At 53.9% G+C, this 10,704-nt stretch overlaps 1 protein-coding gene across 2 annotated transcripts; it reads left to right on the top strand.

The window, feature by feature from the left end:
• Positions 1 to 3,497: 3,497 nt before the first annotated feature.
• WBP2 (WW domain binding protein 2) lies at positions 3,498 to 10,168 on the top strand. Of its 2 annotated transcripts, XM_059998630.2 has the most exons (8): positions 3,498 to 3,628; positions 5,905 to 6,013; positions 7,142 to 7,277; positions 8,121 to 8,213; positions 8,861 to 8,995; positions 9,190 to 9,312; positions 9,768 to 9,844; positions 9,986 to 10,162. In XM_059998630.2, the coding sequence occupies exons 1-8, from the start codon at positions 3,570 to 3,572 to the stop codon at positions 10,037 to 10,039; spliced, it is 786 nt and encodes a 261-aa protein (XP_059854613.1). In that variant the 5' UTR covers positions 3,498 to 3,569; the 3' UTR covers positions 10,040 to 10,162. The 2 variants fall into 2 exon arrangements, with proteins under 2 accessions (XP_059854613.1, XP_059854614.1); XM_059998631.2 differs by lacking the exon at positions 8,861 to 8,995 and having other exon boundaries at positions 9,986 to 10,168.
• Positions 10,169 to 10,704: the final 536 nt, after the last annotated feature.

Here is a 10,704-nt window from a genome sequence, read left to right as displayed (position 1 = left end):
AGGAGGATTCCCTATTCTCCACACCCTTTCCAGCATTTGTCATTTGTAGCCTTTTAATCATGGCCATTCTGACTGGTGTGAGGTGGTACCTCATTGTAGTTTTGATTTGCATTTCTCTAATAATTAGTGATGTTGAGCATATTTTCATGTGCCTGTTGGCCATCTGTATGTCTTCTTTGGAGAAATGTCTATTTAGGTCTTCTGCCCATTTTTCAATTGGGTTGTTTGATTTTTTTTTTTTTTTTTTTTTTTGCTGTATGTGGGCCTCTCACTGTTGTGGCCTCTCCCGTTGCGGAGCACAGGCTCTGGACCTGCAGGCTCAGCGGCCATGGCTCACAGGCCCAGCCGCTCCGCGGTATGTGGGATCTTCCCAGACCGGGGCACGAACCCGTGTCCCCTGCATCGGCAGGCAGACTCTCAACCACTGCGCCACCAGGGAAGCCCGGGTTGTTTGATTTTTTGATGTTGTATGAGCTGTTTGTATATTTCCAAAATTAAGCCCTTGTCAGCCACATCATTTGCAAATATTTTCTCCGAGTCTGTAGGTTGTCTTTTCGTTTTGTTTATGGTTTCCTTTGCTGTACAGAAGCTTGTAAGTTGACTAGGTCCCACCATTTGTTTATTTTTGCTTTTATTTCTATTGCCTTGGGAGACTGACCCAAGAAAATATTGGTACGATTTATGTCAGAGAATGTTTTGTATATGTTCTCTACTAGGAGTTTTATGGTGTCATGTCTTATAGTTAAGTCTTTAAGCCATGTTATTTTTGTATATGGTGTGAGGGTGTGTTCTAACTTCATTGATTTACATATATGGCCATACAGCTTTCCCAACACCACTTGCTGAAGAGACTGTCTTTTTTCCATTGTATATTCTTGCCTTCTTTGTCAAAGATTAAGTGACTGTAGGTGTGTGGGTTTATTTCTGGGCTTATTGGGTCTTTTTTTTTTTTTTTTTTTTTGAGTCACCGTGCGGCTTTCAGGATCTTAGTTCCCCAACCAGGGATTGAACCCGTGCCCTCGGCAGTGAAAGCGCAGGGTCCTGCCCACTGGACTGCCAGGGAATTCCCTTATTGGGTCTTGATAGAAAATGTACTTCTTACTGTGGGTCAACATTAAAAAAAAAAAAGGAGAGCCACCATCTGATAAACTGCTCCCTAGTCTTTTCAACATCAGGACACACATAGAAAATTATTATTTGTTTAGCACAAATGATACTTGTCCAACTCACTGGGGCAAATAAATGAAGCTTCTTGGAGCTTAAGAGGTGACCGGAACAGGATCACCCTGGACCCTGCCTGGCTGTTCTGTGGTGATGGGCACAATATCCCAGGCAAGCCCAAAGCACTCAAGGAGCTCCAGTCTGCAGAACAGGAGCAATTACAGCTCAGCAAAAAGCGATCATTTCTGGGAACAGCCAGAGCCTGTGTGCACTAGAAGGCAGGAGTGATCTGAGTTCTGAGACCTGGGCCCAAACAGGGCCTTTTGCCACCGACTTGGTTCAGCAACGAACTGCCCTTGAGCCCCTCAGTGTGGGTCCTGGAAAGCACCTGACCTCTCCACCACCTGGGAGCGGTCCTCACAAGGCATTCACATGATCACATGGTTTTATAAAATTTGCAAAATTTGGACACTTAAGCCAGAATCGGTTAAGACTGCTATCTCGCTCCACTCAGACTTCCTCTTCATCACGTTTCCCCTCCTGCTAGGAGGCCTCAGTGTGGCCACAGCACTGTGTGTTCATAATCGTGTATCTTAGTTCTAAAACAGGGCCTCCAACGTTGGAGAGGCTTCAGGCCCCACAAAACCCGCCTCTGCCTCTGCCACCAACCGGGGTCGCAAAGGGGTCAGGGCAGGACCGCGCTGTTGTCCCACCTTCCCTCTTAGGGTCCTTGTAGCAGCCATTCTTGCACACCCATTACTGGGTGGGTTTTCTTTTTCTTTTTGAAATGTATTATTAATATTTAAAATGCACACAGTAAACAAACAGTACAAAAGAGCATGCAATGCACAGTAAGTCACCTGCCAACCCCAGTTCCCAGAGCTGAGCTTCAAAGGGATAATGCCCAAAACAGTGTCTGGTGGATCGTTCAAGAAAATATCTAGATCTAGATCCTATCCTATTTTTTATACAAACAGAAGTATATTTATACACCAGTTGTACAGACAAACCTTAGCAATCTTTCCACAACAGCACATAGAATATGACTTCATTCTTTTCAACCGCTACATAGACTGTATGTGTGGAATTTACCCTAACCCATTAGGGCCGACTTCATCATGTCCATGACGCACTACTTCACTGCACTTGTCCTGCAACTTCCAGGTGGTTTTGCGCAAGACCTCACAGAAGGCTGTTACCTGTTTCATAATATTTTCTAGTTTTTGATCCTTCACCTAGGAAATCTCACTCAAAAGTCAAGTCAAGCAGGTGGATCCCAAAGTTGGCCACCACGTGTCAGGAAATCAGCTGTTTGCTTAAAAATCAAACTCCGATCCCTTAAGATTAATGTTGCACCTGCGCCGCCCCGTGGGGAGTAAGACCCGTCCCCCTCACCCCCACAATTGCGGGTAAAGCTCCACCTCGGAGGTGCGGGAGTTTACGTAACTACCGCGGCCGAGTGGAGGCCGCCCAAGTGCTGGGTCACAATGAGTCATCCCCATTCTGCAAGCTCCGGGTGTCACAATTGTGCCCAGTTCCATTCAGCTCCTCCGCGTCCGGTTTAAATCTTCCAGCCTGTTAAACGCTGGGAGGGCGGGACTGCAGAGCCAGAGCGTTCTAGAGCGAGCAGCGCCACCGCGAGGCCAGCTGTGGTGGAGGCGGCGGTCACGTGCCGGCGCTGGGCAAAGGTTCTCCTCCCCGCACGGAGATTCTCACCGCCCACTTCGGAGGGTGTGGGTTTGATTTCAAGGGAGGGATGGCAGTTTTTCTTGACTCTTCTCTCCCAGAACAGAGATTGATTCTTGGACTCATCTCTCTAGCTCAGTGACTACCCAAGTGTGTGGCGGGGAAGTAAAGTCATATAGGAAATGCTCCCCATACGTTTGCGGACTGAATGAAGATGCCCCAGGCCCCAGTAAGTGTACAACGCTCTCACAGCAGGTGTAGGTTATAGTCCCCATTCCGTGCGTATGAACTTTTGCGTCCAGGGCCTTTACGACGAACTTCCCTGTGACGCGCCCAACTATTTACGCCGGTCCCTCGGAGGACCGGGTGGAGGAGGGTCAGGATTAGTTACGCAACAAGCGGAGTCAATCCGGGCCTATGGTCTTGGAGACTACAAGTTCCAGAATGCAGCCTTCCGTTAGCGTAGTGAGAGGTCGAGGTTGAGGGAGCATTGCCTTCTGGGAACTACAGTCTTGAGTTTGTTTGTGATGCGAGCGAAACTAGGGGGGAGGGGGAGAGGGAGTAAACTATTAGCACGTGACACCAGGGATCAGGTGGTAGGGCCAGCCTCCGCGCAAGAGCTGATTGGCTGACTCTAATACGAACGACGCCACTAGGGGGTGGGCCGAGGAAGGGCGCAAGCGCACTGCGTTCCGAGTCTCGGGACCCTTTTCCGAGAGACTATGGCGCTCAACAAGAATCACTCGGAGGGCGGCGGAGTGATCGTCAACAATACCGAGAGGTGAAAACACTACGGAAGGATCCTGGAGAACTGAAGGGCGGGCGTCGAGGGTGTGGGTAGTGGGTGGTGGGTGAGTGGGCGGTGGAGAATAAACCCGTGAAGAGGGGAAACTGATGCGGGGGGTGGGGGGTGGGGTAACGGCTGGGGGCGGGGCTGAAGGAAGGTGGGTGAGGCGTGAGGGAAGGGCCGGGATGTTGCAGCTGTGGGATGGGGGTGGGGCGGCTGGCTAGGGTAGGGGTTTGGAGAGACGGGTGGGGGTTTGGAGAGACAGGCGGAACCTGTGGGTAGTTCTTGAGCCCCTGTCCCAGAGTAGGTGACTTTAAGAATTGGGAAGCGCTTTAGACAGAAATAATTGCCGTTTATTGGGCGTTTACTATGTGTCAGGGACTACACCTCTTTTGCTTTTCTCAATATGTAAATCCTGTGCGGCAGATACTATTACTATCCACATTTTACACGTAGGGAAACTGAGGCACAGAGCTTAAGTAACTTGCATGAGATCACAGAGCTGTAATAGGAAAGGAGTCCGGATTCCAAAGTCAGTAGCGTTAATTCCCAGTATGTAGCCTTCCAGTATATTCCGGAACTGCTGTTTCCAGATGAAAAACTGAGGCCCAGAGGTGAAATTACATAGCTAACGTTTGTCACATGTTTGACACGTTTTCTGTAAAGGTCTGTCTTTGCCTCTTTCCCTTGAATTCCTGTTGGCTTGGGTCACTTCCCAGAGCAGAGGTCCCCCAGCTTCAAGGTTCTTCCTACCCACCCCCCCGACAATTCTCTCCTCCACCTCTGGGCTCCTTGGATGACTTGTCTTCTCTTGCTCCTTGGGCGCTGAGAATCAGACCAGCCAGCCCTGGTTGAGCTATGCTGACCTGAAAGCACTTTTTGAAGGAGCATAGGAGGAATCTGAGTCCCCACAGGAGACTTGGTGGGATCAAAGTCTGGTAGCTGATTAAGGCCAGCACCCAGCCCAGGGCTGTCATCCGGGAATGCTTGATGAGTCAGAGGAGAGCACCCAGGGAGCCCAGACCTCAGAATATTGACTCTTCCTCCATCTTACCTGCTCAGCGACTGGCCGTCCCAGCCTGTTCCTGGTAATGACCTCTTTTCTCTGAGCTGTATTTTTCTTTTCTGGTACTGGTTCTCTTTCCCACTTACCCCTCCCCGGTGAAGGAAGTTGTGATATCTGGGAGGCGAAAGGAGACAAATGGAACCATGTGAGCTTGGACCTTGTTGTCTTGTAATCAGAGAAACTTCACATTGCCCTTAGTGTGTAGCTGCTCTGTGTGCAAGCCAGTCCTGGACCCGGACAGACCCTTTTGATGCCATTTGGTAACATCTCCTGGGACTATTTCTTTCTCTCTCAGTGAGACTTTTCTGGGCCAAGAATGTATCTATCCTGCTGGGCCTCCTACCCGGTTTAGGACTCATTGCTGCTAAATAATGATGTGCCTTGTTTCAGAAACTGCTTCAGCCTCATTTCTGAAAAAATTATGTAAACAGTAATTGAAGTCCACATTCAGCACTTAAAACTTGATATGTAAAATAGTGAACCTTACTCTTCAAATCATGAATCCCTTTGAGAGTGATGAAAACTGTGGTCTCTCCCAGGAAAAAGCACGTACGTGATAAAAAAAGCACGTACGTGATCATCTCAAGGGCTAGTGGACTGATACCCCTGCAGACCCAGCTTCAGAACCCCAGGTTTAAAGGAACCCTGAAGTGAGCCCTTTGGTAATGTGTAGAGTCATGTATTAAAATGTTTGTATATCAGACTTAAAAAAGTAAGCCAACAAAAACAGAGCACCTGTCATAAGGACCTAGAAGAGAATCGAAGAGCTAACCCCGATAATCTAACCTCATTTGAGGGATTATGACGTCTCCAGAGCCCTGTGGCTCTTCTATGGCACTGGTCACTTTTTTTTTTTTTTTTTGGCTGTGCCTCTTGGCTTGTGGGATTTTTGTTCCCTGACCAGGGATTGAACTCTGGCCCTCAGCAGTGAGAGCGTGGAGTCCTAACCACTGGACTGCCAGGGAAGTCCCTGCACTGGTCACTTAGGGGCTGTGTGTGTGGGGTTTGGGGGAAATTCTATGGACCCCCAGCTTGCTTATCTCTTCCATGGCTGTGTTAGTAGTTTTCTCACATCAGTGTTGAAGCGGATGACTTGCTGGCAGCTACTAATAAGCAACTGCTACCCAGGAGGGTCCAGTCCCTGGGGGTGACAGATTGTGACTCCAACTGTCTCATCAGGGCATTTCCTCTTTTCTCATCACAGCATCCTGATGTCCTATGACCATGTAGAACTTACGTTCAGTGACATGAGGAATGTGCCAGAGGCCTTCAAAGGGACCAAGAAAGGCACTGTCTACCTTACCCCGTACCGGGTACGTTGTACAGCGAGACGGTTGGTTTGGCGAGTCAGTTGTTTTGGAGACTCATGGCTCCTGGAGGCTGATGGAGTCTTCGGTCAGCCTCAGCCTCGTGAGTCTAGTGGTCGCTGAACCCTGGTGAATGTTAGCGTGTTTCTGTCACATGCTCCTGGTTCTAGAACCACCAGCCTCTCTTCGCACAGCAGAACCGATGGCAGTGAATCCGTGTAAGTTCCAGAGCTGCTGCTGCAAAATCTCTCTGTAGTTGGATGCAGCTGCTGGGATGACCTGGGCCTGGAGGGGATACAGTAGCCTGGCCGCAGCCTCGGGAGTGGGCAGAGAGACCGGCCAAACCCTGCAAAGCGAGAAATGCCAGACTGCAGAATGGGCCTTGCCTGAGAGTTCCCCAAGCAGACTCTGAGAGACTTCCAGAGAAACACAGATGGATATTCTTGGGAGAGGATCGCTGCCTGCAGCTATCCCAGAGTTAGACTTAAGGATCGTTAGAGGAAGAGGAGCACAGGCTTTAGTGGAGACCGGGGTGGGGGGGTGTCTCAAAGCCCTATCTCTGGGGGTTCAAGCTGGCATCTTTAGTCACAGATTGAAGTCATGGGGGTAAAGCAGAATGTTCCCCACGTGCAGGGTGGGAGACGCTGGCTGTTGGGCAGAGTCTGCAGAAAGGTTAGGATCATCCCTTCTCCTGGGATCTGCCACCCGCTGCCATTCCCTCTTCTCAGTTCTGTGAAGCTCAGGCTGAGCTCTCCCTTCAGGAGCCCTTCCCTGCTTCGGCCCTCCCTCTCTGCGCTGGCCTCGCAGGCCCCCCACTTAGGCCCCACGCCCGCCGCCTCCTCACCACCGCGTCTCGGGCAGAGCCGTCTGTCCTGCTCACACGTGCTGTTTGAGCCACGCATTTTCCTTGTGAAGTCACATGTCTGGCCTCTCCAGCCCGGCTGCATCTGAGGCCTTTTACTCTACAAAGCGCTCTCCGGGGCTGGCTGGTGCAGAGAGCGCCCTGGGGCTGCCGGGTGCTGGCTCGGGCCACCCGCCCCGGCCCTGGGAGGTGATGGCCTCCTGCACATAGGAGGCGATGGCCGGGCAGGCCATGGTTCGGGTGGGGATGGCCCTTGTTCTCTCTCCCTGCAGGTCATCTTTCTGTCCAAGGGGAAGGATGCCATGCAGTCCTTCATGATGCCGTTTTATCTGATGAAGGACTGTGAGATCAAGCAGCCTGTGTTTGGAGCAAACTACATCAAGGGAACAGTGAAGGCTGAAGCGGGAGGTAGGTGACAAGGGAGCTTGGGGACACCGACGGGGCTTCCAGAGAGGTGCTCTGGGGCATCTCTGACTGCTGCCCTGGAGGTGTCCTCTTTGGACCCTATCACTCTAGCCGTGTCTTCTTCCTGGCTCTGGATCAGCTTCCAAGACCAGCACTTGGGCTGCCAGCTGTTCAGCAGGGGGAAGTTGCCAAGAGCTGGAAAGTGCTAACGTTAAAGATGACGGCTCAGGTCACCTTTTCAGAGAGGGAAGTCAGTAGGATGACTGTAAACCAAGTGAAAATGCTTACTGTGAGCTGGGGAGTGTGTTCAGATGTTAGGTGTGGGAGGGAGCTGTATCAGGTTCTTGGGAAGGGTCTTTCCCCTAGAGCCAGGCAGAACCCGCTGCCCCTCTGTAACGCCCGGAGAGGCCCTGCTTGGTGTCAGGCTCTTTGCAGACCCCAGAGACCCCTGCGTCGAACTCGCCTTCCCGCTCACGTTCAGCCTGGCCCGAGCCTTGCTGTTGAGCTCACAGTTCCCCGTTGGACAGAAGCCAGGCTGGAGGGGCCCAGGGTTCGTCCTCAGGCCCCCGCGGGATGAGAGACCTGTTCTGAACTTGAACGTCAGTTGTTGCTGGGCGTGCTTGTTGCTGAGAAGCTGCCTTACTGGGGGTGGGAGGCCTGAGTGCAGACGTGCTTACAGGGCTGCGCAGTAAGCGGGCAGGAGGTGGCCGGTCTGCAGCACTGGCGTGCGACGTGGGTGGTGAGCCTCCTGGCCATTGGATGGGGCCTGAAGACGACGAAGAGCCATCTCTTCAGACGTAACCTAAGTTCTTTTCCGGAGCTGTTGATGCCCTGTTCCCTTCTCAGGTGGCTGGGAAGGCTCTGCGTCGTACAAGTTGACCTTTGTGGCAGGGGGCGCCATTGAATTTGGGCAGCGGATGCTACAGGTGGCATCTCAAGGTATCAAGGCTCTAAAAACCAGGGGCCAAGGCCGCATTGAATGTGTGTGCTGTTTGCTCATTTGGGTTTGTTTACTTTTTGTTTTGTTTTTTAAGCAGTCAGGAGATGAGCTTCTGGGCCCCAGGCTGCCCAGGGCTGGGAGTTGGGAAGGAAGCCTGTAATGAAATCACCCTCCTGTACCTCAGAGGCTGGGTTTCCCCTGCCTGGAGCAGCTATAGGACATTTTAGCAAAGCTGTTTGGACTCAAGGACATTTTACTGTGGCCTCATAGAAACAAACAGAAACTCAACCATTAAGCTACCATCAGGCAACCATTTTAAGTCCCCAAGGGCTGTGTTCAGCAGACCTCCTCACCGCGTCCCCAGCCTCACCCAGCTCCATTCTCTACCCCACCTCTAGCCTCCTTCTTCCCTCCATCCATCCCTCCACCCCTGTCCTGGACCTCCTCCACCCCAGCTCTGACCTCTCTCCCCATCCAGACCCCTCGCCTCATTCCTGACCAAGGCGGACTCCAGTGGGGAGGGGTGAGGCGTGTCTGCTGTGCGCATTCCTGGGACCCTGCAGCTCCCCTCGGCAGGCGGTGGGAGCACCCTCTCCCCAGTACCCAAGGCCCGCGACACTCATTTCTCTCTCCCCTTGTGCTATAGCCTCCCGAGGTGAAGCCCCCAACGGAGCCTATGGTTACTCTTACATGCCCAGCGGGGCCTATGTCTTCCCCCCACCAGTCGCCAATGGAATGTACCCCTGCCCTCCTGGCTACCCCTGTCCACTGCCCCCAGCTGGTGAGTGTGTCCTTTGCTACCCACGCCTCCCCCCCCCCACTGACCACCCTCACCCAGGCCAGGGGATTGTAGAGGGGAGACTTGTTCTTTGGCTTCAGGACTGACAGAGCAGCTGGAGGGGCCTGGGAGGGTACCAGCTACAGGAGCCGGGGCTGGGCTGCTCACTGGGTCCCCGTCACTCTCTTGCCGAGCAGAGTTCTATCCGGGACCTCCCATGATGGACGGGGCCATGGGGTACATGCAGCCCCCGCCGCCGCCCTACCCTGGGCCCATGGAGCCTCCGGTCAGCGGCCCCGATGTCCCCTCCACTCCTGCAGGTGAGGGCCCTGGCTGCTCCCCGTGGTTGCATGGAAGCCCCAGATAACGAATGACCACTGGCCTAGGGACGATCCCAGGGGACCGGCAGCGCGGTGGCCTGGTGGCGAAGGGGTAGATTCCAGCCCCCACTCTGTCCTTTAGCTGGCCACGTGCCCTGGGCCCAGGAAGGTCCCCCTCTGCACCGGAGTCTTCTCATCCACAAAACGTGCCAACGGCCCCACCTGTGGGGCTTGTGGTGAAGATGGGGGGTGGGGGGCAGGAGGTGTAGAGGGACCAGATGGGACGGTGTGGCACGCGGTAAGTGCTCAGGAAGGGTTCTCCGCTGCTTTAGTGATGGAACTGCGTCCTCAGCACCTGCTGCCCCGAGCACCAGGGGGCCAGGGCCGTGGGGGCAGCGGAGGAGGCGGGGAGGGCTTGTCCCCGGGGCTCTTCCCCAGTTTGTGTGTTCTCACAGCTGAAGCCAAGGCCGCCGAAGCAGCCGCCAGCGCCTATTACAACCCAGGCAACCCACACAATGTCTACATGCCCACGGTGAGCGGGCTGGTGAGCGGGGGGGGGGGCGGGGGGGGGCACTGGCGGGACCTCCGCAGCCCCAGTTTGCTGGGATTTAGGGGCAGGAGAGACCTCGGCTTATTCCGACCCTTCTAACGTGATCTTTCCTTTCTTCCTCAGAGCCAGCCTCCGCCGCCTCCTTACTACCCCCCAGAAGATAAGAAGACCCAGTAGACCGCTCACACCCACCTCCTCCCGCCTCTCTTTGCTCTCTCCTCCCCTCCCCTTGGGGCTGAGTCTGGGGTGGGGGGCGGGCCTCGTCCTTTCTCCAGGTCTGATTATAAAGCAGTCGCCAGGAACTAGCCTGGCAGGGGGAGGGCCCCTTGACTTGGATGAATATAAAGCAGTCGCCAGGACCTAGCCTTGAGGGGTGCGGGGAGCGGTGCCTCCCAGCTTCCCACGTGAGCCCAGAGCCCACAGCGCTTCCCTCTCAGCATCCCCGGGGGGCGTCTGCCTCGTTCCTGTCCTGCTCTCATAGCTTCTACCCACGGAGGGACTCTCTGGCCACCTCCTCCGCCGCAGTCCAGCTCTCTCGTTTTGTAGCCACTTTATCCTCACGAGCTTTGCCCTCCCCAGGGACCCCTGCCAGGCCCTACTCACATTCCATCCACCTGGCTGTGGAAGGCCAGCTGTCTGCCGGACTGTCAGCCTACGTTCCATTCCCAGCCAGCCTCAGCCCCCGTCACGCTCGCCTTCCCTTCCCTGTCCTTGGTCATCCTGTTGCCACTGCTTTTGACTTTTGGAGCTTTCCCACGAGCCACCAGGGGGTGGGTGGCGTGAGGGCCAGGCTGCTGCAGCTGGGGAGGGAGCCCCTCTGCTTCCCTGCTAGTTTTTCTGAA

This window comes from Delphinus delphis, chromosome 19 (genome assembly GCF_949987515.2).
Source record: "Delphinus delphis chromosome 19, mDelDel1.2, whole genome shotgun sequence".
NCBI classification, from domain to species: domain Eukaryota; kingdom Metazoa; phylum Chordata; class Mammalia; order Artiodactyla; family Delphinidae; genus Delphinus; species Delphinus delphis.
Note: the sequence above shows the minus strand (reverse complement) of the source record. Positions and strands in the feature narration are given on the sequence as shown.

Excerpts from the sequence above, each read along its gene's own strand:
- WBP2 (XM_059998630.2), top strand. The coding sequence starts at position 3,570 with ATGGCGCTCAACAAGAATCACTCGGAGGGCGGCGGAGTGATCGTCAAC. Across the intron at positions 6,014-7,141 it reads TCTACCTTACCCCGTACCGG|GTCATCTTTCTGTCCAAGGG; the intron begins GTACGTTGTACA and ends CTCTCCCTGCAG. Across the intron at positions 7,278-8,120 it reads AGTGAAGGCTGAAGCGGGAG|GTGGCTGGGAAGGCTCTGCG; the intron begins GTAGGTGACAAG and ends TTCCCTTCTCAG.